The 26,316-nt window shown below is 36.6% G+C and overlaps 1 protein-coding gene across 4 annotated transcripts in view; it reads right to left on the bottom strand.

Moving 5' to 3' along the window:
• UHRF1BP1L (UHRF1 binding protein 1 like) overlaps positions 1–26,018 on the bottom strand; it is a 45,881-nt gene extending 19,863 nt beyond the window's left edge. For 2 of the 4 annotated variants that reach the window (XM_018080526.2, XM_018080527.2), the window contains exons 1-11: positions 25,864–26,018; positions 16,805–16,967; positions 15,614–15,652; positions 12,458–12,549; positions 10,778–10,967; positions 7,627–7,767; positions 6,929–7,099; positions 5,540–5,720; positions 4,124–4,207; positions 668–850; positions 442–560 (exon numbers count right to left, since the gene is read on the bottom strand). In XM_018080526.2, the coding sequence (XP_017936015.1) occupies positions 442–560; positions 668–850; positions 4,124–4,207; positions 5,540–5,720; positions 6,929–7,099; positions 7,627–7,767; positions 10,778–10,967; positions 12,458–12,549; positions 15,614–15,652; positions 16,805–16,967; positions 25,864–25,886 (1,386 nt within the window). In that variant the 5' untranslated portion in view covers positions 25,887–26,018. Of the gene's footprint in view, positions 1–441; positions 561–667; positions 851–4,123; positions 4,208–5,539; positions 5,721–6,928; positions 7,100–7,626; positions 7,768–10,777; positions 10,968–12,457; positions 12,550–15,613; positions 15,653–16,804; positions 16,968–25,863 lie in introns of those variants that run through there. The other 2 variants (XM_018080523.2, XM_018080524.2) reach the window with 2 other exon arrangements.
• Between the last annotated feature and the right edge of the window lie 298 nt (positions 26,019–26,316).

Raw genomic sequence — 26,316 nt, 5'->3', positions numbered from 1 at the left:
ATGGAAATGGTTAAAGTGTCTACTCAAGATATCACAGAGGAGGGAGGGACTGAAGAAAAATTTTAAAAATTTAAAAACCCTCAACATTTTTTAATTTACTTTGAAAAATATAACAATAAAGCCTGGTATACAAAACTGCATATTAAAATATCGGGTACCTAACATAGTACAATGAAAAGATCCATTTTTAAATTTCAAATTCATAATTTGGGGAATAGTAGAACTAGGATCCAACACATAACTGTGATAGTGCCACAGTATAAAGTCAATGAGAAAATATCCACCAATTTTAACAAAGCAGAAACAGGTCCATAAAGGTCTAATCCAATAATGAATGCATAGTCTCATTAATTTCAATGGGCTTCATAATTGTCCCTTAAAAAACACAGATAACAGTGAAGGGTGAAGTAGCCCCAGTTTTACTAACTTTAAGAAATGTACCTGATATATATTGAAATCTGCAAGTCTAACCACAATAGGACTAGACATCAGTTTGCCCTTTGGATGTTGGGAAGATACAGAGGAAGCCCTAGATGCTCCTTTCGGTATCTGTTCTTTGCCTGTAGGAAAGAATAGTGATGGAATCATTGAAAAGAACACTTTTTTTTTTTTTTTAATAGTTTTAACATTTCATGGAATTAGAGCATTAGTGATGCAAACAAAGTACCTGTTTGTAGGTTCTGGGGAGATACATCGGGTGGTGATTTGGGAGGAGAATCTACAACCTGATCCTTCACAGCCTGCTTAAGCAATTCAACATTGCTTTTGAATTCATTTAATAATTCTTCAGCCCATCCACTTCTGGTTTTAGTGGCATCACTATAATGCATCCAGTGGTCACAGCTGTCTCCTGCAAATAAGAGGAATGGTGAAAATATTAACTCATTTGAAAGTTTGCTTCTAACAGGATAACAAGTTTGCACTATTTCACAATTCTTCAAAATATAAGCTCATTGCATGCTGTAATTATAGAACAACAGAAGTCATAACAGACTTTAAAACAGAAGTTAAATATTACATAAACACAAGTCTCAGTACTTCACAAAATCACTCAGAATATAATATTACCACCTGCCTTTTAACACCACTAACACTCAAAACATCATCAAATATTTGCAGTTCAGAGAAATTTGATGACACACTAATGTCATATGTGAGAACATGCAAAAAATGTTTAATCAAAAAAAAAAATGAGAGCAAGTAATCACGGTCACTTTTTCCAAGCTTATCTTTCCTGCCAGAACTATGTCCTAAGAAGTTCCTGGTCCCTTTCCAGAAATGTATTCTTTTTGTCTTAGTTCTGTAGCACCTTTATGGCACACAAACAAGAAGGTAAGTTCAAGCAGTGCTGCAGCACACACAGCCTTAAAAATCAAGTCAAACGGAAATTTTTTTATTCCTTTTTCCAATTCCTGTTCCAATTCCAGCATGTCTGTTGGTCAAGCATTCAAACCTCTGAAAGAAATTGAGATATCTTCAGTCTCTGTAAAGACATTCTACTAACCTGTTCAATAAGGATGCAATACAAATAACTTGTACCAGCTGGTACATCACTCTTTAAATACCACCATGTGAAAATTTACTTTATTTGGGACTTAATGAGCCTTTGGATACTTACACTGAGGATGAGTAGATATGGTTGCTATTAAAACAGGAAAATGTTTTCAGAAAAAAATGTGACATCAAGTCTAAATGCAAGTATTTCAGCATGGAAGAAACCTTTAGGGAGGGGCCTATCACAAGACATGATATTTTTCCCCACCCTACTACCTCACAGATATCTTTGGTGGTTATTCACATCTTTATAGCTAAGGAAGAAGAGAAAGGAACAGGGAAGAAACCAGAAAGAACAAAAGGGCGAAGATGCATTGAACTGAAGCCCATGAAGCTGGGATTCTCCAAAACAGGACTAAAGTGGGGTCACCCCAAGTTTATGCACACAAACTCTGAAGTACCTACAGGACTTCAGTACAGCAACACCACAGGTACTGAAGCTCTCATACCGCTTCTCGGAAGTCAGTTTGGGCAGCTGCCTCTTTGAAGTGCTTGCACACTAGTGTGGGAGCAGGGGGAATTACAAATCTGTATGCAGTTGCAGGGCTGTGATCTCACTGGGGTCACAGACATGTGGCAAGACAGCACACACACAACTGAAGTGCTGCAAATGATGAATAAAGGCTTTTGGGAAGCACAAGTCAAGAGAGAAAGGAGGGCAAGATCAGTGGAAACTGAGCTCAACCTTGGGATGGCTTATCAGCCAGCTGAGTGCTTACAGGTTGGGATTAAAGGACAGACCAACAAGGATGATGATTTGATGGATTTCTGCTCCAGACCATCTGATTAGAAAGATGATGAGGCCCTTTTCACACAACTGAAAGAAGTATGATGTTCACAGACTCTGGTCTTCGTTAGGAACTTCAGGCACACCACCATCTACTGCAGGGACAACACACCAAGACAAGCAATCCATGCGATTTCTGAAAGTGCATTGATGACCACCTCCTAACACAGGTAATCAAGGAGCCAGAGAGCACAAAAAAAGGAAGAACTGGTCAGGGATAAGAAGGTCAGGGGCAGCCTTGGCTGCAGTTACCATGACATGGTGGAGTTCAGGATTCTGAGGTGAAGGAATGAGACAAAGACAAATGACAGCCCAGACCTTCAAGAGAGCAGCCTCTGATCTCCTGAAAGAATATGGGATATAAACATGGACAGAAGCAGAGTTCAGGAGAGTTGGGTGAAGAATTGCCTCCAAGCCAAAGAATGGAAAAGCAGGAATCTAGAAAATGTTCAAGGGGGCCCATGTGGATGAACTAGGAGCTGTACAACACGTGGAAGTGGTATCAGGTTACCCAAAAAGAATATGGTGGATGGTGGTTAGGAAAGCCTACCTGGAGTTCAGTCTAATAAGACGCATTACAGGTGTATCACAAGCAAAAGGAAGAGCAGTGAAAGCTTGGACTTGCTGCTGAATGGACGGGGGACCTGGTGAAAAACAGCGTGGGGAAGGCTGAGACAGTCAATGCCGTCTTTGGTGACACTTGCCTTCAAGATTCCCAGGCCTTGAAAACTTTGGCAGTCTTCCCCTCAGCAGAAGAGCATTAACTTAGGAAACATTTGATCTGTTGATCAGACATCCACCAGTCCATAGAAACAAGTGCTGAGAGATGTCAAGTGCTGGCCAATGTCATGAGGAGGCCAGTCTGATTTATCTTTGAAAGGAAAGGTTTCTGAGGACTGGAAGAAAGCGAATGTTATTGCTATCTTCAAGAAGGAGGATAAAAAGAACAACAGACCGTCAGCCTCACCTCAAAGAAGGTAATGGAAGAAGGTAAAAGAGGGCAACAGACCAAATAATCCTGGAAACCATTTCAAAATACACTAGTGACAGGCAGGTAATTGGAAGTACATGTGCATGGCTTTATAAAGGAGTCATCCCTGGGGAACTTTACAGCCTTCTACTATGAGACAAGTGGCTTGATGGATAGATAGGGTAGAGCATTGTTTACCTCAGCTTTAGCAAGACTTTCTCCACTTTCTTGTTAAGTGCTTTGTAACATGTATCTTGTCTCTTCTAAATTTTTTAGATTTATACTAGAAATTATTTGTAAGAAATGCTTCTTTGGAAATTGCTAACATTTGCTTAATGACATTTCTTAACAAAAGGACAAAAACCTCTACCACACTAGGATTCTTGTTTAGCAAAATAAAAAGCAAAACACTGCTCAGATATGGACGTAAAATAATAGACTTGTTTATGTGAAAAAATCTAGCAGATGGACTCTTGCAAATATGCAGTTAGTGAATTCTCAATATGACATACTGCCTTCCTCTGTCAACACACAATTCTTTTCATGTCAGAAATGTGTAAACACCATTTTGCTGACCAAACAGAACAGTGAAAAGTGTGTGGCCTCAAACAGCTCATTCACAGAAATTAAATTGGTTCCCAGGTTGTTGCTTTTGTTGTTTGTTTTTGCATACAGAAGGAAATAAAAAGGTGTGCATTTCAAATGCTTTAAGCATTATTATCCAAGCTGAATATATACAAACACAATTTTTTTTAGTATTCAAGCAAGATAGTTACATTCAGAGGTAATTCACAAAATGTTCACTTTCATACCTGCTTTGTGAAATGGATAATAGTCCACTGTTAAATAGCTGAAGGAAAGCTGCATGGCCCCTCCTGTAACACGTCTATTTGGGTCTGTAAAATAAAGCAGTGACTGACTCTGCAGGTTGCAGTTAGCATGCTAGTTCTCAATTGCTGCAATCCTTTAAACACTCAACAGCTACTTCTTCCTCCCCTTTACTGTCCTTACAACCTCATTATCTTCCCTCAAAACTTTCATTCAGGTAGTCTTCACTGATTTCTAAAGGTCAACTCAGAGAACTCTGTGCTCAGGCACTACCGGTAAATTGCGTATTGTTCTAAATGTTATTAAAAAGACAACATGTTCAACACGTATCACTGCGGTTTTTCTGAAACAAAACTTTTTACACTGAATACGACTATGATCAGTCATTTGAAGTCAACATTTACATTAAAGAATACTGTAAATATAATATGTTTTATTTGACAAATATTGCAGTGAAGAGATCTTCTGAGAGTCTTCTGTTCTGATTTTTTCCATTGTTCAATTTAAGCATCATGGCCAGAAATAAAGGACCAATAAAGAGACCTCACTAGGAATGATAAATTCCAACTGTAGTGGATACACAGCTTGTAAGGAAGTAAGTCTCTAGCCAGTGACCCCTATGCTCTGCTGCTCTGCCAGTGCCTTCCCTAATCAAGGAAACACATTTGCTAAAACTTCAGTTTTTCACACTCTTCTTCAGCAGACCTTGTATGTTCCATAATTTTTTCAGTAACTAGCCAGTTCCTTGGATATACACCAGTATGTCACTCTCTTCTGATGACTTTTAAAAGACATGAAAGAAGTGTCATTTGCCTTCAGTTTTTCTGATTCTAAATATGGCTACATGCAATAGCCTTTTGTTAAAAAAAAAAACAAACAACATATCAAATTTACAGACAAAATCTTAAGGTCATGGGACACTTGTTCTATTCTTTCCATGTCCTGCAGACCATACTAAATTGTCTAAATTAGTAACACAAAGAGGACTGCTCTTTTATTAGTCTGTATATGAGTATTACAGAACCAGATTGCATAGTGACCCTTTCAAGCCTTGGTAACGTTACCACTGCATTCTTCATAACCCAGTTAACTTATAAAAGAAAAATCCCCAGCAGTAACAATCAGACTGAGAGGATCAGTTTCTAGAAGACAGAAAAAACACAGAAGCTACTAGCGCTCTTAGCACAGTTATTGCATTTATTCTAAAATAATTACATTCAATAATGACATATTGTCCTGGTAGAGCCATCTAGATAATTTTACACGTGTCCACAGACACTGGAGACAATTCTGACTATTCCACTAAAATAAAGACTCTTGATTAACATTACTGTATTCCTCAAAATGTCTTCTAAAGATGATTATAAGTCACAGATATGTTACTTAAAAAAAAAAATTACCTTTTTCTTTAGAATGGATATCATCACATATATGTAGGTCCAAATGGGAAATTACTAAGTGATGAGAAGTTTCCTTAACATCAAAATCATTAAATAATTTTACTATTGCATCGTTTTGATCAGACGCTGCTGTTGTCTGGTGCATTTTCACCTGCTGAGAGCTGGGTGCAGGGGCAGAGCTCTGAAAAAATATTTAGTTGTATCAATTTATGATGCTTATAATTTCTTTCAAGCATAAGTATCCAGTTACTTATACAAAACAAGTCTTTGAAATAAGGAAAAATCTGCAGGATGTACATTCACCTTGGATCATTACTAAGGTTTAAGTGTACTGTTTTAGAATAAAGCTAAGTTGAACTAATGGGTGTGCATCATAAAGAGGAAGTGCCAGTGCATCCCCATTCTCCCTGTCCTCCCTACTTCCTTACACGCCTGTCACTTGCAGTACTGGTATTTTTCTAACTTTTGTTGCAAGCTGTTCAGGGAACTAAACCAAGAGTGGGCTCCCTTCTGCTACTTAAGCTCCTCAAACTAAATCACAATAGGATCAAACATAAGTTGGTGCCAGTACCAGAGAACTGGCAAGTACAGGGCACTGAAGCATTGGAACCTCCCTGCTCAAGAACAGCCAACCATTAGATTGCTGTGGCTAAACCATCAAACCACATTGTAAGGCATCAGGACCACCACAAGAACTGAACTCTCCATTACAGTACATAACTGACAGTAATCAGTCTTAGTAATAAATCATGTTTTATTTTTATAGCAGTGTCTTTTACCAGTGTATTTGTCCGGCTTCTTCCCAGACAAGAAGTGCCTCCCCTCAACACTCACAAAGCCCAGTTGGTCTAGTCTGCTGCATTTGCTGAAGACCACCAAGGTTTATATGCAGCATCAGTAGCACGGATATGCCAGCAGAAATATGTTTAAAGTAGAATCATTTTTCGCTATATGTTCCAACGAGAGCTGCATGAGAGTAAGCTCTTACTAAAAGCTAATTTTTCAGTACCATGAGAACAAACTGGACAAGAAATTTAAATCATTATAGTAAGCATATCTACCCACACATTAAGGTTACCTTAGTGTGTCTTAATTATTTAAATTCATAACCAGAAAATATTGAGAGAACAAATTTACTAATTAGTTAATCAAGGGTTAAGTAAATACAGAAATCTAAATACTCTGTACATGAATAAAGAAAGAAAATATTTTTTTATTTTCTGCAACTAACATCAATATGCAAAATCCTGTAAAATAAAGTCTATTTTATACTACGATTCATTCCCAGGGTAATTCAAGATGTATAGCTGAATGAAAATTAGTAACTGAACATTCTCTAAAATAAATTACCACTTGATAATGATATAGTGAGACGCTCAATTCTCATACCTGGGCTGTTTCAGAAGCCAAGCTTTTCCTCTGTTCCGTTGATTTCTCTATAGCTTCACTAAGAGATTTGGCATACTGCACCATGGCTTTCAATTGGGAATCAGTCAAAACCCACAGCAAATCATCCAGAATCAGAACCAGTTTGGATGCCACTACATTACAATCTTTTAACTGTAGAAAAAAAATTTAAAGTTGAATGGGCTCAGTAAGTACTTAAGTTTCTTATATACATGGGGGGGAAAAAAGCAGAATGCAAAAAGCAATAACATTTTTTAATTTAAATTGTATTGCTCTCATTAACTAAGAATTACCCAAGACACAGTATATTTATGCCTCACTTTATGTGTTTGGCATGCACTGGATATTAAACTGCTGCATTTGTCTAAATATAAGCAATGTAAATATTACCTGAATCTAGAGAGGTAAAACAACAGGTATCATCATAAACAAAGTTCTGCAGAGCAAACAGTTTCATTAGTAGGACCTGTACAAGGTCTTCATTTTCAAAATCTGCCTGCAGTATTTCTCATAAACTCTACAGTCTTACCAATCATATGTTATTAAAAATTTAGTTCAGGGAATTCTACATTTTATACAGTCTAAATTTAAAACCTTTACAATGTGTGTGTATGCATTAAGGGCATTGGTTACAAATTAATTAATAAAATAATAAAAGATTTCAAACTTTTCAAGTTTACCCTTCTTTTAAGCGTGACCCTAATTTTGGATTGGTTAGTAATGAGTCGAACTGGAGCACTCATGATTTCATGCTTAGAACTCTGGATTGCATCTGCTTCTATTCTGATCATCTGCCAGTTGATTTCTTTAAAAGTCAAAACCTTTAGAGAGAGAAAAAGAGAAAGAAACAAACTTCATGCAATATGATGGTTTACTTGCACCTAACCATGTGTATGTATATATCTGTATATATATACACACAAACTCACATGAGCTATATGAACAGAATAAATACAAGTCACTTGTTATTCCACTTACAGGTGTTGGGAAGCAAAGCCCTGACCCTTCTTGCCTACCTCCAAAATGTCACAGAAATGTTTAGCTACTTCCAAGCAGGCCAAGGTAACAAGCAGCATTTAAAATATTCAGAAGAAAATAAAGGTCACAACTATTGCATACTAGGCTGCCTTTGGGAGAGGAAAGAAAAGATTGTGTAGTTTAGTTTCAAAATGTTAAATCATAGTATATAGAAAAAGAGTAGGGAGGGAAGCAAAGCTACAGGATGGGAGAGGGTTTTTTGGAGTGTTTTATTTCAATTAAAAGAGAAACTTAAACATTGAGCACACTGCATGCCATGTAGATCCCACAAGCTTTGGATCTACTACATGGATTTCTAGAAGACACAGCAAACAAATGTAAGAATAATGATACAAGAGCAGCAAGTACAGCTGGACACTGAAAATCAAACAGGGAAAAAACAGTGACTGTCCAGCAGCAACATGACGGAGAACATCAAATGAACAGGAGGACATCAATAGGAGGAAACTAATTCTAGTCCTTCCTACATGGTTTGGATGAGGGGATCGAGGTTACCCTCAGTAAGTTCACAGACAACACAAAGCTGGTACGGAGTATTGATTTGCTGGAGGGTAGGAAGGCTCTGAAGAGGGTTTTGGACAGGCTGGATTGATGGGCCAAGGAAAACTTTATGAGGCTCAAAAAGGCCAAGTGCCAGTCCTGCACTTGGGTCACAACAACCCAGGCAGCGCTACAGGCTGGGGGAAGAGTGACTGTCCAGTTCGGGGCCCCTCACTTCGAGTCAGACATTGAGGTGCTGGAGCAGGTCCAGAGAAGGGCAACAGAGCTGGTGAAGGGTCTGGAGCACAAGTCTTATGAGGAGCAGCTGAGGGAGCTGAGAGTGTTTAACCTGAAGAAAAGGAGGCTCGGGGAGACCTTATCACTCTTTACAACTACCTGAAAGGAGGTTGTATCAAGGTGGGAATCAGCCTCTTCTCCCAGGCACCTAGTGACAGGACGAGAGGACAGAGCTTCCAGCTGCACCAGGGGATGTTCAGGTTGGACATCAGGAAGAATTTTTTCACTAAAAGGGTGGTTAAGCATTGGAATAGGCTGCCCAGGGAAGTGGTGGAGTCACCATCCCTGGAGAAGTTCAAGAAATGACTGGACATGGCATTTAATACTATGGTCTAGTGGGCATGGGGGTGTTTGGTCAAAAGTTTGACTCAGTCTTGGCGGTCTTTTCCAACCTTAGTGATTCTGTGATAACTCTCTGAAGAAAAAAAGATCAGCCATAAGAAAAGCACAAGAAGGAAGAGTTTGTTTGGTATGCATCTTATTTTTCATCAGCCATTCTTTTCTTGTTAATTTGAAAATCTTATGGCATACATCCTGAGAATATAAGCAGAGACTTAAGTAAAACATTCCCAATATGTCTGGGAAGGAGACACACACAATCAAGTGAGCAAGATGGAAAGGCCCAGTGCAAATACTTCAAATACTGAAACAGTATTTGAAGAAAAGCAGAGTACCTACCCTTCTCATACAGGAGATGCAGTGTGATTGAAAGCTTCTAGAAAAATTCTAAGGAAATTCCTTTTCACAATAAGAGTATAGCTACAGTGCAAAGCTACAGCACAAGTTATCTTCATAGTACAGCACTTCATTTGTTTTTTCACCTTCTCATGTAATTTACTGCTAACAAATCATTCACTGTAATTTCTAAGAATTTATGTTTACAGAATTCATTGCCCTAAAAGGAACATTCCCCAGGGAAAATTCTGTTGTGTATGAGGCAACTGTTCGGAACCAAATTCTTCCTAAAAAGTAAGAAATATGCCAATTCAAAATTCCATCTGGTCAAACTTTAATTCTTCCTCTTTAGACTTCATTAACACATACAGTTGAGCTACAGGAAAGGTAAACTGTTAGAAAAACAGTTTTCAACTTCTTATTTTTGTGATATTTTTAACTGATATTCTCTTGGGCTTTCTTTTGCTATATAAAAGCAACTACCAGATTTCTTGACTCTAAGTAAACTCTATTTCTTCTGGAATAATCATCTCTAAATAGGCAATCATGGGCAAAACTTAAAACACCCTTTTATCCAAGGCCAGATGTATGATGCTAAAATAAGTCTCTCTAAACACAGTATTTAGAATCAACCTTGCACTCAGCATATATTTTACTTTGGTTACCTGGGAGAAAGCCAGGTAACCAATGGTGTACATCACTCTCAGACTTCCACATGAAATTCTCCCAGACAGTAGAAATGTATGCACTTTACTGCTATTACTTTTTTGCACACATATGATTTAGCTATTCCAACAAAATTATTTAATTCTTGCACAAGAACTTACCAAAATTCATTTAAAACTGCTTTAGGAAACAAAATCCTCACCAGGCAAACCTTCACAAGCAAATAACCAGTTGAGTTTTTAAAAATAGTAATAAAATAATACCAATACCAATAATAATAATAATAATAATAAAACCCAGCACAACGCCTTATCCCTCCACATTTAATATAGTATTCTTTTTTCTTTCAGTACTTTTCAAGTCTGGCCCAGTTTGAATTTTAAAATAGTCACAAACCTGGGGAACGTAAGAGCGAAACAACATTACACCTGCTTTCCTCGGCCTTTGTTCTTCCCTAAGCATCCACTTCAGCCACTGCTAGAAACATGACATTTGATCTGACTCACATCCACCATTTTTACATCTTTGGCTTCCTAGAGGACAGCTGAAACTACTGAGCACAGAATGCCTCCATTTCTAGTAATGGCATGTTTCCTATACTGCATAAGGCTGCAATTCAACTTACTCCTTTATGACAAAAACAAGGGAAAAAAGTTAGTAAAAGGTGTTCTTTACCTCTCCGCGCTGAGTTTCTTGTATTCTGGTAAATCTGAGGTCAGCATGTTCCCAGTTTGCATTTACACTATATATTCTCAGCTGGGAAAGTTCAAATGAGGCATTAAAGGCTTTTGCACCAATCCTTATTATAATGGAGTTCACAGAAACTGAAATGCCTTCTACCACTTTTTCAGCAAAGCCATATTCACTAAAAAGTGAAATGCCAACATATTAAATACATACCCAGGGAAAGGGACCAAAATTAAGCATATTAAACATGTGAAATAAATAATGAAACAGGTGTTAAAATAAATTAAGTTCCTAGTGTATTCTCCAGTGAGCAATTTTTACTCAATATACTTGATCTAGTTTATAATAATTTCCACCCTATGATCCTAATCTCTACATAGTGATTAAAGAACATATATTTGACTAAGATCAATCCACATGAAGTATAACAGTTAATGCGATCCTTCTATGTTAAATGTTTTATACATACATATAAATGTATAAAAATATATATAATACATATATAAGAACAGCAGTCTACAGCATTATGTAGAAATTTTACTCTTTATGTATACATAAGGAGTAACTGACAGCAAATTAATTACTTGACAATTCCAGTCTGGTTAGTATTTATCTCTATAAGTCAAGTTATTCCATCCATTAAAAATAATACCTTTCATATATTCAAAATAGTATAAAGCATTTGCTTTGTTTCATTCTATAAAACAGTAGTGGTTACGCTTCTACGGCAAATCTACAGTTGCAATTACTTTTTTAAAGAAAATCTTATATGTTCTGAGTGTTTTAGATTAGTGAATGGAAAATTATATTTTAAATATTATTTTAACATCTAAAATTTTTCGCCTTTTGTTGTTTTGGGTTCTTTTCCGCTTGTTTTAAAAGTACAGTTTGTGTGGTTTGTCATTCCTTCTCCTTTTCATAACTTGTATTCTACACAGAATCTCTACGGCAATGGTTTTCAAGCTATACCCCAGGAGACACAGAGGTCCATGGACTACTTCTACACATTACACAGAAGTTAAAACAAGAAAAGCAATTGTATCACCACATTCATTTCCCTGTATATGGGTCACTGTGACCACTGAAAAATGTTTTGTGTCCATATAAAGGAAATGACTGGGGGTGTGGTGAGATGGAAATCACTGATGTAATGCTATATTGTCCTAGCAAATTACTTGAGTTTTGGGATATACAGTGTGCATGAAATCTGTCAGTAAGATTTGGCCAATACAATAAAGGAAAGAGAACTTGAAAACACCACACTAACAAATAACCCTTAAAACTGCTTTTTAGATAAAATAAATAAAAAATAAAAAATTTTAAAAGCCACATCAACATTATATATGTTTTCTAAAAAGGCTGAAGGCAAGATATCGTTAATTTTAAAAAAACTTAACAATTACAGTTGATAAATATCTGATATAGCAGTTGCCCCCACATGAAACATGTCTAGGAAGCTCCATACCTAGTTCACACATTCTCTAGGCTTGGGTCTGGATAGTTCCATTATCACTAAACCACTTCATGCACAAGCAATAAAATAAAATTTTGCAGAGATGGACATGGCAAGCTGGAACCCTATATACTTCTGCAAATTTGCAGTTGATCAAACTGTTTTATAGTAATCCATTTTTTTTTGACCGATCACATGTAAGTATCATCACTGACCTCTGTCCAGATGCAGTTGCTATAGGAGAGGGTCCATTAGGGGCACGTGGCTCTTCACATGTGCTCATTTCCATTACAACTTTATCCAAGGACTTGAAAAACAAAACAAAACAAAACAAATTGGACATCTAAGAGGTAACAAAGTAAATAGACAACATATGAAGAATAGAAATTGAAACGAAAAAAAAAAACTTGAGAATTTTTTCTGAAATATACATAAAACATTTCTTACCATGTTGTTTTTTCCATAAACTTTTGTAATGTACCAGAATTATCTTTTTAAACTTTTTTCATGTTTTTTAATTTTGTGAGTTCTAGCAGACATCCCCAGACAAATAGTGTATCACAAAATTCTTGATCCCTGAGTATTATTTATCCATCACACTCATTTTCAAAAATTTGCATTTCAAAATGGACTTTAATGTAGTCATCTGAGTTTTCTTTCTATATGGCTGTGTTTATAGTGAGATACTTATACTTCCTGAGTTTCCTGAATGGTTCAGTAAGTTCAGAGAATTTTAATGGAAAATATTTGAAACTAGTCCACTGAAATTCATGATAGTCCACAAAGTTTTGTGCTGCATCTCTGAAATAAAACCTGAATAGAATACACACTCACGTATATATATATATATGAATCTTCAGTACATCTAGTAAAACAAGTAATTTCTAAACAGATATATTGTAGTATAATTTGCAACACATTATATTGTAGTAAAATTGTATTATATTTTTGCATTCTTTGTACTTGAAGAGTAGCTGTTACAAATGGAGCTGACAATTAAGGGAATGAGACATCTAAATCCTGCTTCAACTAAAGGCCCTATTTAAGTAGTAGAACCATAACGTGCATATTAACAGAGGTTGAACAGAATGGGAACAAACCAAATGCAAAACCATATTCCTAGCAATTGAATTAATACAAGAATCTCCAAACTTATATTGCAATATTTGTGACCTAAATTTATCATTACAACCTGGGAAGGCTCTTAGGTTAAAGCTTATAGTCCTGAAATTTTGTCCCATTGGATGCCCATTCAAAACACAGCAGTTAAGATTATGTCCCTGTCTAATTCTACTTTCTACTACCCCTTCTGAATTCTTGCATTTATGCTCTTAGGTCAGACAAAACATAATAAAAACCTTTGTCCTCAGTTTTAGATTTTTCATAATTCAATCTGCCCTAGCTACTAGACTTTATTATTATATTGGGTTAATTGTGCCTGTCTTCATAAACTGCTTGCTTCACAAACATTTTCCTGTACTATTCTTATCCATGAAAACCTAACTACAATTAAAAATCCTAAACTGTCTGATCTGGATTTATTTATACTTCACTATATTTTGATGGTTAAAGGGAAGCATTAGCTGTTAACAGTAAATGTGGACATTTTAAAATTATTTTCTCAGCTGTCTCAATGATTATCTTGCCTCACAAAACAATAACAGAGGAAAAAACAAGAAAAACCTAATCCCATAGTTTGAGGATGGGGGGGAAACCAAGATTTCTCCTGTTATCCTAACATTGTTGGGTGTTTGACCATTCTTTTTAAGGTTTTAAGAATTTTCTTCACTACATGACTAGTGTAAAGAGCAGTAGGAAGGACAGTGATTCAAGGAGTTCGCATACAATAAATAAGAGGTAACGAAGATGCAGATATATGTCTTTTCTCACTGGTAACTACTGTACTTTGATAGAGCAAAAACTTCTGCATAGCATCCTCAGAGCCCAGATCACTCCTCAAAAGTATCTTGTTCATCATATAAAACCAGAAATTGATTATTACAAAGATAACAGTATGTGCCACTATGTTAACAGACAGATTCTCACAAAGGGCAACTCAGCTGAATGAAAGGACCTTTGGCTAAACACGTGGGTTCTAGTCACCTCCTAAGCTATGCAAACAGAGGATGCTATTCCAACTTAATTAAACTCCCAGTAGCAAAAATATGCCCCCATGGCCCCACAAATTAGTGGATGTTCAGTGATGTAATGAAGGGCTGAAGTTTGACACTTAGGCCACTGAATTCACTTTCCTTTAGAAATCAAAAGAGGTGTTGTATATTCTACCACTGAAGAATGAAATGAACTTTTGTTACCAAATTAATGAACTTGTTCAAGGAAACCTTTATGTAAAAAAGGTTACCTTGAAAATTATGTTAGCCTCCAAGATTTCTAATTTAAATTCAACAGGAACAAAGGAAACGATGCCTTGCTACCACAGATCAAAGTGTGTAATCTTTAAGAATAGCACAGCTTAAACCGATTTCCTAATTTGGCAGTTGCATCATAGAGCCAAGAGGTTGAATCATCCCACCCTGGCATTACCAGATTAAGTTCTGGGTGTCAAGAAGAAGCAGTACAGACACTAGTACATTACAACTGGGTCACCAGCAAATGCCGCAAATATTTAAAGCAACATGTCTTTTCTAAATCTGATTCAGAACTAAGGAATTACAAGCACATTCAGAAATCCACTGCAAGACTGGGAAGCATGACAGTTAGGGGAATATTCACTCTTAAGCAAATACAGCTAAGGAAGTTTAGTCATCATCAAGTAAAGTACTTCAAATGCTACAAAATTGTAGCATTACTGTGCTACAATTTTTAAGTGTACTTAAAAATAAAGAACAAAATTAAACAAATGCAATAATTACCATTACTTATAATTGTTGTTGAGTTCTATTTACACATTTTCATCCTATTTATATCCAGGCTGAATCCTAAGGTGTTACAGAAGCCCTGTAAATGCTATCTGTATCAAACCTGCTGAGGTTGAGAACATCAGGTAGAGATGTAGAATAGAGAAGTCCTTAGAAAAGATAGCTCCAATAGATAGGCAGGAACTTTTAAAAGGGCTTAATTGGACAAATAACTACCCTTCAGGTGAACCCAAATTAATATGTAATGACTGAAAACTTGACAGAAGCAGCTAAGAGTCAAATATTATAGTGATGGCATCCAAGCCACAGATTAAGAAAACAAACATACCAAGAAAACATAAAGGCATTTTGTCTTGATCTGCTGCTACCCAGAGGACATTAAGTAAAGGCCTACTGATGTTTTAATTATTTCTAGCATCAAGTCAAGAGAACTATATAAATATTTAAGATTCTGCTACACACGATATATTTAGGAGTTATTTCAGAACTCACCAAAGAGATGGGATGTGTTTTCAATTTTGTCCATGGTATCTGCAAGAGAAAACAGTATTCTAAAGCAAAGTAAATATTTAAAATACAGTAAAATTAAGCATTTGTTTAGAATGCATTTTATGTATAAAAATTATATTTCTAACTTTTGAACTTGGAATAATATTACTTTCAAAATATCAAGTTTATCTGAAAATACCATATAGTAACTCTACACATTTGCTAGGTCTTAAAAAACCCAGAACTTCCAAATCTACTTATCACTGATCAGAAAAACAGAGGAACAAAACAGAATCTGTCTCTTTAATACTGGTTGTCAAGTATCATAAAAAGCAGCACTTTGTTACTCATTCTGTTCTTTCAAAGGAAAGAAATTCCACATTCCCTTTATTGACCTTCAGCTGATTGGGTGCCTGCAACAAGGTACCAAGTTCACTACCTTGAGAGAAATCAGGACAATGTCCCACCAGGGGTAAACAAAAAAACCCCACAATAACAACAAAACAAACCCAACTAAAACAAAACACACAAAAAAACCCCCACACTACAAAAAAGCCACAAACAAACTTCTCCAAAAGACTGAGGAGGTGCCAATGTTTGACCACACTGTAACTTCTGTCAAGAACAAGCCACCGCTTAGTTTCTTACTCCCACATCAGTGTAATGTGGGAGGGATGATATACATTGTTTCAATTATTAGCAGCCACACCGACCAAAAAGCAACGTCTACTAGCTTTAGAGTGTTTCCACATTTCCCAAAGACCAGAATCCCTCAGAAAGGTATTTTTGGAAATGAGAACACAACACAAGGGAAAGAAAGCAATAAACGGAGAGGAGCAAAGAAAGAACACAGAAAAAAGAGAGCAGTAAATATGATACATTAATTACCAAGGACAAATACAAGCTTTTACCTCTACCTGGTTTTCAGAACATGCAAGAATAAATTCTACTCAGAAAGAAAAAATAATAATTAAAAAAATGCTGCTTATTTTCATCATTTCCATATGTATTTCATGTCATCACGTGAGAAACAAAAAGTAGTACCAAATTATTGCTGGTAACATCTTTGTCTTTAAAATTTTATCAAGCACTTCTCACAATTTTCTATTAATACAAAGTTGCTTGAAAGTTTACAGAGGCAGAAGGAAAAGAAACATTTGGTGAAATACCATTCCAGCAAAATAAAATACTCACCCTAATGGATGCTTTATTGCAAAACACCTTGTTTATAGCCAGCCATGTTGGAAGATCCAGCATATTCTGAAGTACCTCTTGATCCAGCTCTAAATTGGTCAGCTGACCTTCCCCCTTTAATGTGCTCAAGTTGATCTTGTCAGGGGACAGATTTTTGGTGAACCTAAAAACAAACACACACCTTAAGTAAACACATATAAAGCAATCAAAGCTGTCCTATCTGTCAGTGACAACTTAAAGCAGTGGTCTGGGGTTGAGGAAATCATCTTAGATGCAAGTGTTCATATATACAATTTCATCCTAAAAAGAAAATGGTATGATGGAAATGATTTGTTCCTCTAAATTTTTTCATCTCATTACCTCAATTTACAAATACATAAGCAAAAATATATTACGAGATATCTTCTAATTTTTGCATCATCCACAATAACAAATCCTTGATTCAAATTATTGAACTACTTATTTTAAGCTATATAAGGTAAAATTGCATCTATTTCAGTCTTCTTTCATTTTTCAAAAGGAGAAAAAAATCCAAAACCTCTGCAACTCACTGTCATAAACAGTACCTTTCTACATACATTTAGTTAAAATCTTGAAATGAAAAGTTTTATTTACAATATTAAGTTTACTCATAGATTTTAATGACATAAATTAGAAGTACACATACACATACATAGCAGCATGAGGTATATAAAATATTGGGTGAAAACCTGAAAGTTCAATGATATCCATGGGCTGAAAAATGTAACTATTTAAAGGAGTACATATGCAAAAAAATTTCATTATACCTCAAAGGCAGTATGATTTGCTGATACAATAGAACAATCTATGTGACTGTTTCAAATGGTTCACATCTTTGTGAGACCATGTGACAGAATCCATGGGTACTCTACCCTAAAACCAACAGCTGCAGCATTTTATCTACCACAGGGTAAGAACAGGATATACCTAACCACACTTTTAATCTGCCATGAAAAATTGTTTCTGCTCACGAATTGAGTCTAATTTTACAAGATCAGGTAACAGAAAATACTATGATTGGCATTATGCTTTGTGACTTTTCCCACCAAAATCTTCTGGTGCTGCCATTCTGCAGTCAGAGACATTAGAATGTCCCATTAGTAACCACAAAATATAAAGCTTCCTATCTCAGAAATCATTGAGAAGTCTCATATGACTCAGCTCATTCAAATTTCTAGAAGAAAAAAGTAGCCATTGTGTGTTCACAGTTGCATGATAGTATCTCTCATTCTTGACTTTCTAGATGAGAGTCAACATAAGAATTACAAATTGGTGTTATTTTATAGTCACATTTATAGAGCAAATGCCAAAACATTCTGCCATTACATACACACATATACATACAAGTCTGCTAAGACTCATGTTCTGTGAAAGAAGTCCCCCTCAGAGTTCCCTGCTGCTCTGCCATATCAGAAATGCCACTCAACATGGAGAGAGATCTAAGCGTTACCTTGGTCCCAACTGCAGACACAGCACAGTGAAACACAGAGGATCTACAGGAACAGGTTTTCAAACTTCACAGCAAGAAAGACATCAAAATACCATTAAGGAAGAAAGTGCAAAGCCAGTTCTGAGCTACTTCCAATATCCTTCAATCAGACAAAATATGAGCCAGTCTCTCCCAACAGGGAACAGAAGAACAGGGAAAGAAATTTCAAAAAGGACCAACGCTTTTCTATATATATTTTTTAAAAAATTCTTCCAAGAGGGTTGCTTTGAATTTATTTTGTCTCCTGCAGTCAGCAAAAGTAAAAATGCTCAAAGTGCTGCTTCATTCAGAACAGACGGACATAAGAGGATCTCCACCTATGAAGACTGTACCCTTCATGTCAAGAGTCGCAGAAACAAACTCTCGACAGGTGAGCTGTGAGAAGCCATTTCAGGCACAGGCACCTCTAGTAGGTCTCTTCATTCCACTTCCACAGCTGGAATGCTACTGATGAGCGGATGCTGAGGAGACTGTGGTGTTTCCCCAAAACCCATAGTAACTTCATAATACATGACAACCACATCTGCTTTATCCATCTGCTTTGTCCAGAGCCAATTTTCCACTGAGGATGCCAACACTTTACTCATCTGTGCCAATTCTCTGCTCCTTCTAAATTCATCTGTTCCACAGAATATACTCTTGTTTGTCTGTTGGATAATTTCAGCTCTTTAGAATTGTTTCATACTGCTTGATATAGTAGGAAAACCTTTTACTTTTATACAGTGGCCTTTGACAGAAAAAAAACCCAAACAAAACAGAAGTTGGTCTGTTGCAAACACAAGGCAACCATACCTGTTAGACTTTGTAAGAATTCTGATCTTTGTGCACAAAATTGAAAGCACAGCCAGATGACAAGTACAACAGTGTTTTGAATTAAAAATTTAAAAAGTCCTTAGGGCAACCACTAGTCTTCAAATGGTATTGCTCCAGGATCCCATGGTACACCAGATCAGGACATGCCCCACTGAGCCAATGTGCTTTGACTTTTTCTTCTGGTGTGCTTCACATTCAGCTAACAGACTCAGGGAGATGTACCACAGACACACTGCTGGGTGTCAACTGCAAGTTCCAATGAACTTGCCATGAGCTGGAATAATCATCACTGTTACCCATTGAAATTGTTACTCAGATAAAATCTGCAATTTAATATTTTAATACTATTAACTCCTAATTTTTTTATTAAATTAAATTTTAATATTATTCTAAATATTATGGTGTTGGAGACTTTTTCTAATATTTATTACTAAGCAAAATCTAAGGAGGAGGCTTTGGAGGTTGGCAAGCTATCTCTGTATCTAAAGAACTACTGTAACCTACAATGCTTAACTGCTTAAACTTAGAGAACTTATTAGGCTATCATATTTACCATACAATTTTTATGTAAAGCAGAGAGGTGATTCCCACAAAGTTAGTGTAGAATCATGTAATTCTGAATATGAAGTAATTAGAAATCTTTGGTTGTGTCATGATGTTTCACAATTAGAAGTCCTTGATTGGGCAAAACCATTTAAAAAATTTTTACAAGCTTTTCATGTAACTACTCAGAACTAAAAATGTCACCAACTTCATGACATGCACACACTCTTCTCTCTGACCAGGCACAACCAAACAGCTTCCACACAGCTTGCCATTTGTTTTTTACCCTAGTGTTCATTCCTTAGAATGAGTTAATTACTCCTCAAAAACTGGGTCAAGCTGGGAGCAGAGGCCTTGACAACACAGCCATTTATTTCCCTGCACAACATCCCATGAACTTGTCACTGATGCTTCTTTTCTAGGGAACAGACTAAGTGTTAATATCCACTACTCAGTACAAAAAGTGAATAAAGTAGAACGGAGAAAAGTAAAAGGCAAGGGGAAGAGAAAAGGAAATAAAGGTCATGGTTGAGTTCACCAAAGCTTTCTGTCACTCTGTTTTGCTGTGTCAGTAAGCTGTTACTGAGGCAATACCCACTTGGTTTGCTAACACCACAAAATATCCTTAGCAAAACTGTTTTCATAAATAGAGTTTCAATTTCACAAACCACCCTTCCTTTCTCAAAACATATTTGAGGTTTGAATTACTGTGGGATAGCATGAACTTCAAATACCGTTTTCATACTGCATTCTGTAAGTAGAATAGTGCTGCAGATATTTTACTCTAAATGCAACAACCCAGAAATAGGAAGTTACAAATATAACCAGCAGCCTGACATAGCTCCCTTGAGTACATACACACACATGCACTAATTATTGCTATGCAGTTATAGATAGATGGTTCAACTTCAATTTACAAAGTACAGACTAAGAGTTTAGTGAAAAGTGTAAAAGACTGCACAGTAAGAGCAGAGTATTAAGAATCATAGAGCAAAACGTTACAATCATTATATTTTGTCAAGACCACAACAGTTCTTTTAATTCTTTTCCTTCTAAAATAACTAAAAATCTACATAGTGGATTCATTTTTTTGCCTGAAGTATTTATTTTCTAAAGACTTGTTTGTGACACTACAGGCTTAGAGCTCTGAACAGAGCACTCCACCATGCCTGCAGAGAAGACAGCCAAGAAGTGAAAACAGAAACAAAAATCAATGAAGAATGAGTAGAGAAGACAGGGGGAAACAATTCCCTGAAGTCACAAGCTTATGGGTTGTATAATGGCAGCCACAGACCACATGAAGCTTACAGCAGCGCTCCATAAAGGTATGGAGTGAATACCAGATGCCTTGTCAAGTTTAACAACAGAAACTCCAACCTCTGGATTTAATAGAAAAATAAGACAAGTTTGGATCACATTTGGACACAGGAATCTCAGCTATTTTGCAAATCTCCCGAACATGCAATTGCTTACCCCAGCTCTACCATGTGCCTCCCCTGCTTTTTAAATAAAATTCCCTCAACTATATGATCCTACATGTGTGCTCTAATCATGACAGACTATTAAATCATAATATGCCACATGTTTTGCTCATCTCCTTGTTACAAATCAAACTGCTTAAAAAATGTATGATTGAAAACAACAGGCTCTGAAAAAGGGAAACATGACCTACCAAGCACTGGCAACTGTATCAATAACAAAACAACAGAAATGGAACACACAAAGAAAACTGGCTTCATTTATTTTACTGTCTCACCTGGATGAATCATGCTATTAGATCACTAAGGAACAGTATATGATTTCTGAAGCAAGAAAAATGGTCTTTTTCAACCTAGTTTCTCAGGAAGATATTTGCTTCCCATGACTCCAGGTAACAGAGAGAAGGAGGCCTACGATCACTCTGCTCGCTGCACCACTTCAAATTTTAAGATTTCAAGTTTAAGTAGAAGAGGAACAAAACTAAGTCTTTGTCAAATTTGCCACAGAAACAAAGCATTGGGACCAACAGTGTGTACTGTTATAAGCAAGTTCCTCTCATCCAGTGTAACACCACAAACCAAAGCTGATTTTCAATAAATCTAAATCCCTCCCACCTTTAAGTAAGAAAAAGAAAAGTTACAGCAAATAGCATGCTGCAGGCAACATAACAATCTCCTCTCTCATAGTTTCTCTCCTGCAGCCAAAAGAAATATCAGTGTCTCAGGGAAAAAAATACCACCTGCACATTGTGAGTTCAGGAGTATTGCTATACTTTTTCCCATGGTAGCACTTCATCATTCAAGTCCCAAGTACCAAGATCCTTAGACCTATTTAGAAGGCAGCAAGTTTTATATGAGAAAAAGACAGACTCCCCAGATTAAAATACAACTCTATGTACCAGTAACATTACATACAATGACATTCAGAAGAGTTCTTGGTAGCATCCCTTCTTGATCCAAGTATGACAGGACAGAAAGGGCGAGATCCACTACAGTCATGCAGGATTAAAGATTTGGCTGCCACTAAATAAATGGCAGACTAGCTAGACAGTCTTTACAGATGCAACATATGCTTGACCTGTATTTAAAACGTAAGGCACTAATGAAAATTTTTCAAGGACATGATAGACCAGGGGAAAAAAAACCCGCAAATTTAAAAAACCAAACTTCTGTAAAAGATGTCTATTTTAATTCTTAAGACAGAAGAAATAAGATTAGAATCAGGCAACTGATATTTTCTCTTGGTATTTCAAAAAACTTCAACCAAAAAGCATCATAAAAGATGCTATAAAAAATAACAAAACAGTAAAGGCTTAACGTTAGTATGTGTCCGAAGACTGCAAGAGCAACATTATCTCACACCTCATAGTCCAAAGGATATGCAGAAAGCCAAAGGCTCTGAATATATTTAGTAATGCCCTAGAAAAAGCTGGTGAAGTACCAGAAACCTTTGAGTGAATCCTGGCTGTCCTAGGGATGTTCTAATTTTTATGAAGTGCATTAAAGTAGTATTTCCCCCAGCAAAAAACCATTAGCTGTGCTGTATATAAGTTTTGGAATAAAAAACTTTTAGCTCCACAGGCTGAGTTAAAATGTGTAAAAGTTGACAGGTAGCATAAAAGTTACATTCATCAAGTCCCCAGAAAACTGTCCTTCTGAGGAACACAGAGAGCAGCAAATGGCTTTGCAGCAACAGTTGACTCATCGCTGATGCAAGATACTGAACATCTGAAGATATAATTCATGGAAACTACTGGGTTGCAAGTGAAAGGTACATTTTTAGGCAATAAAGCTGGAAGACAAGAGACAATTGATGAAAAACTGCCTGAGATACATAAAGTATCTGAGTACTTCTATGTATAAAAAACTGAATGGTAAGTAGTACTAAATATCACCACAAAATATGATGGCACATCCTCATCTTGGACACTATTTCTGTTTCTTAAAATATTAATATTTAGAAATAAAAATTACAATTTTTACTATAAAAATTAGCAATTGATGGGGTTTTTTTAGCACAAAGAGTTAATTGGATGCTCATTTACTTTAATATAAGAACACATGAAACTAATGAGAACACTTTGAACGCAAGCAAAAAGAAACTAATTGCAGAACATTGTAATGCCCATGAAAACATCAGGACAGAATACAGTACCAAAATCAAAAGCTCAAAAGAATTTTAAAAAAAATCAAAACTTAAGGCACTTGTGGTAGGGTTTGTGGGGAGAGGCATCACCTTTTATGTTTACAATATAGTAGGATTAATTAGACACACTCTGACACATAAACGCTTAAGTTCTTTATTTACATTAAGTTGAAAATAAACACTTGTGAGGATAAATTTTATTATTTTTGGACAAAAAGTCCTCCCACAAACAGTGGCACTCTCACTTTCTGCACCAGGAAGAGAGCACTGCCACAGCAGCACTGTAAAATCTCACCACAGTGTGAGCCAGTGAGTGAGCAGTACGCAAGGCAAGAGTGGTGTGAGAGGCCATCCTCCAGTCCGTATCCAGAAGTCGTGTGTATCAGCCATGTTGTGTCCTGCATGGATTCCCAAACACCATGCCATTTTCTCCCAAGAAGCCCCTGTCAGAAGATGAACTGCAAGGACTACCCTTCCCTCATTCTGCAAGCTATAGGGAGTCGCAGGGGACTCCTAAGTGACAATACCAACTGCGGAAACCGCACCTCCACCAGACCTTTCAGGTACACCCCTCACCATCTATGATACCCAACTGGCACCCTCTTATAACCTCCAACATCAGTTTGTACAAGAGAAGGGTATCACCCCTTTACCCAAATGCACACAAATGCATGTATGCTCTGTTTAATCACACCTTGAACTTCTGCAGCACTGTCAGGTGTGTATTTGGTGGCTGAGGGCAAGATGGAGAACCCTCCTTGGCCTGTTGGATGCCCAGCATGGAGAGGATCTGCATCATTTGCTACAAAGCATCTTGTGAAGGTGCTCACAGCCCAACCCTCTGTAGCAGGACAGGGCATTCCCCTGTTCACACACCCAGCCTGGACCTACTACTCTCATCTGGCCACGAGTTATTGCACAACAAACAAGTACAAAACACTACCTACATCCCTACAGATTCAGGTGGGACTTTTAAGGCTACTATACAGGACCTAAACCATCTAACACTCATCAGGCTTTTTGAGTTATCATCGTCTAAAGATAGATCTTCCTTTCCAGGAAAATTACTTATTAGGACCCTGGCTCAACAACCAACCCATACTTGTGTAACACCTCTGGTGCAGTTTCACACACACCCCTCCTTATCTCTCCCATCCTAGGAGGTGGAGCACTGCATAGTACATCTGTTTGCTGACACTTTCCAAGTAATTGCTTCCATTTCATCACAACACAGAAGGACTTCAGCATGGGCTTCTACTCCAGGTGACTTCCTAAAGGCATCTTTATACACTCCTACTTTCTCAAATACTGACATCCCTACCAAGTCTCTTGACAGTATATAAAGCTTCCCCTAGTTAATCTTGTAATAACACATATAGGAAATTATTTTCTTCCTATTTGGAAAAACTGTATTGCTTGCCTTTTGGGTACAGGCAGAACTGAGACAGCTGCTGTCATCAATGATTATTATCTAATTATGTGTCATGCAGCAGATCTGCACAGACGCGGCCAAGCCCTGTGCATAAATGAAGAGCTTGCACTGCATGAATGATAATCATCTTGCAAGCAAAATATTGCTCAAGCAATTTATCTTTCATTTATGATATATCCTCACACAGACTAGTATGAGCTTTTGTATTCCATGAGTCTTTTCACATCCAGCGTAGAAATGGTCAATATGACCAAACCCAAAGAACTTTTTTCAAATGTGTCAATCCTACACGTGTCAGGCCTTAATGATATGCTGAGGACAAGAAAACATAAAATCCTTAATATATTAAACCGCATGTGGCAACGTATATGCAACTTGCACACTGCAGGCAGGAAAAAAAACACATTTTGAGAATTTGCTAATACTTGAAAACTATTAAATTCCACTTAAAATACAACATTCTGTACCTAATGCAAAGAAAAGCCATTTGATAAAAAATAATTTTAGAAATTTAAAATCAAGAAATAATGATACAGAGTAAAAGCATGACAACATCTGCCTTTTGGAAACTGCATCCTTTATTTATGTGACATTAGGAGGTATCTTTTTTAATGCTAACTGATCAGATCTCACACAAAAATAAGATCTTTTGATAAGACAATAGCTATAAGAACTATTTTAATTTTAAAAAATGAAATAAAATCAGCTGTTTTCTTTTGTAAACTAGGTAAAAAGCTGACCGATCCTTCAAATATATCATTACAGAGGTAATAAACATTGAGTTATGAAAAGGAATTAAGTAGATACAAATGATAAACAGCAAATGTCAAATAGCCTAAAGATACTGAGAAACACCTAGATTACACATTAGAAAATACACATTAAGATATTTTTATAATGGGATGGCTGATTTACTTCATAAATCAGTTTTGCAAATTTAGTTTAGGACTTATAAAAACCCCAAAGAAATCAGAATACATAGCTGCATGGCAAACAATTACTTTTTGCAGAAGTGTAAGTTACAAAAAGAAGAGAAAATCCAAGTAATATTTTACAGAGCTCATTTCACTCCCAAATTTATATAAATGCATACCACCTCTTACATTTACTCTACAAAGGTGGGAGAGGGGAAGTTACCTGAGGGCAAGGTATTCAGACATAAGGCCCCTACTCCTGGTGAAAGTAAGTGGTCAGTTGCCATGGCTTCTGAGAAGCTTCTGGTACTCATTTTGGTAGTAAGGATATTCACAGCAAACCAATCTCCACCAGAGCCAGCTGGGATCGCTGCAGGGAATGGGACACAGGGAACACACAAGGGATCAAGTTCAAAGGGAAAAAGGAGTGATACAATAATGTAAGAGAGTTTTAGCTGAAGATAACTACAGTTACAACACTTTGTTACACATCATGATATTACAGAACTCAAAAGGAAACAGACCTATGTAAAATACTAAATTCCCATAAGAATATCCCTTGCTGTTTGATACTGCAATACTGCAGCCCCATTGAATGAATAGCTTATGGAGAAAATTGTAACTATGTAGAAAAGAGCTATATAATATAACCAAGTGGTTTCAGAGATATATTTTC

The sequence above is a fragment of the Manacus vitellinus genome, unplaced genomic scaffold (assembly GCF_001715985.3).
Source record: "Manacus vitellinus isolate BGI_N305 unplaced genomic scaffold, ASM171598v3 scaffold_5_pilon, whole genome shotgun sequence".
NCBI classification, from domain to species: Eukaryota; Metazoa; Chordata; class Aves; order Passeriformes; family Pipridae; genus Manacus; species Manacus vitellinus.
Note: the sequence above shows the minus strand (reverse complement) of the source record. Positions and strands in the feature narration are given on the sequence as shown.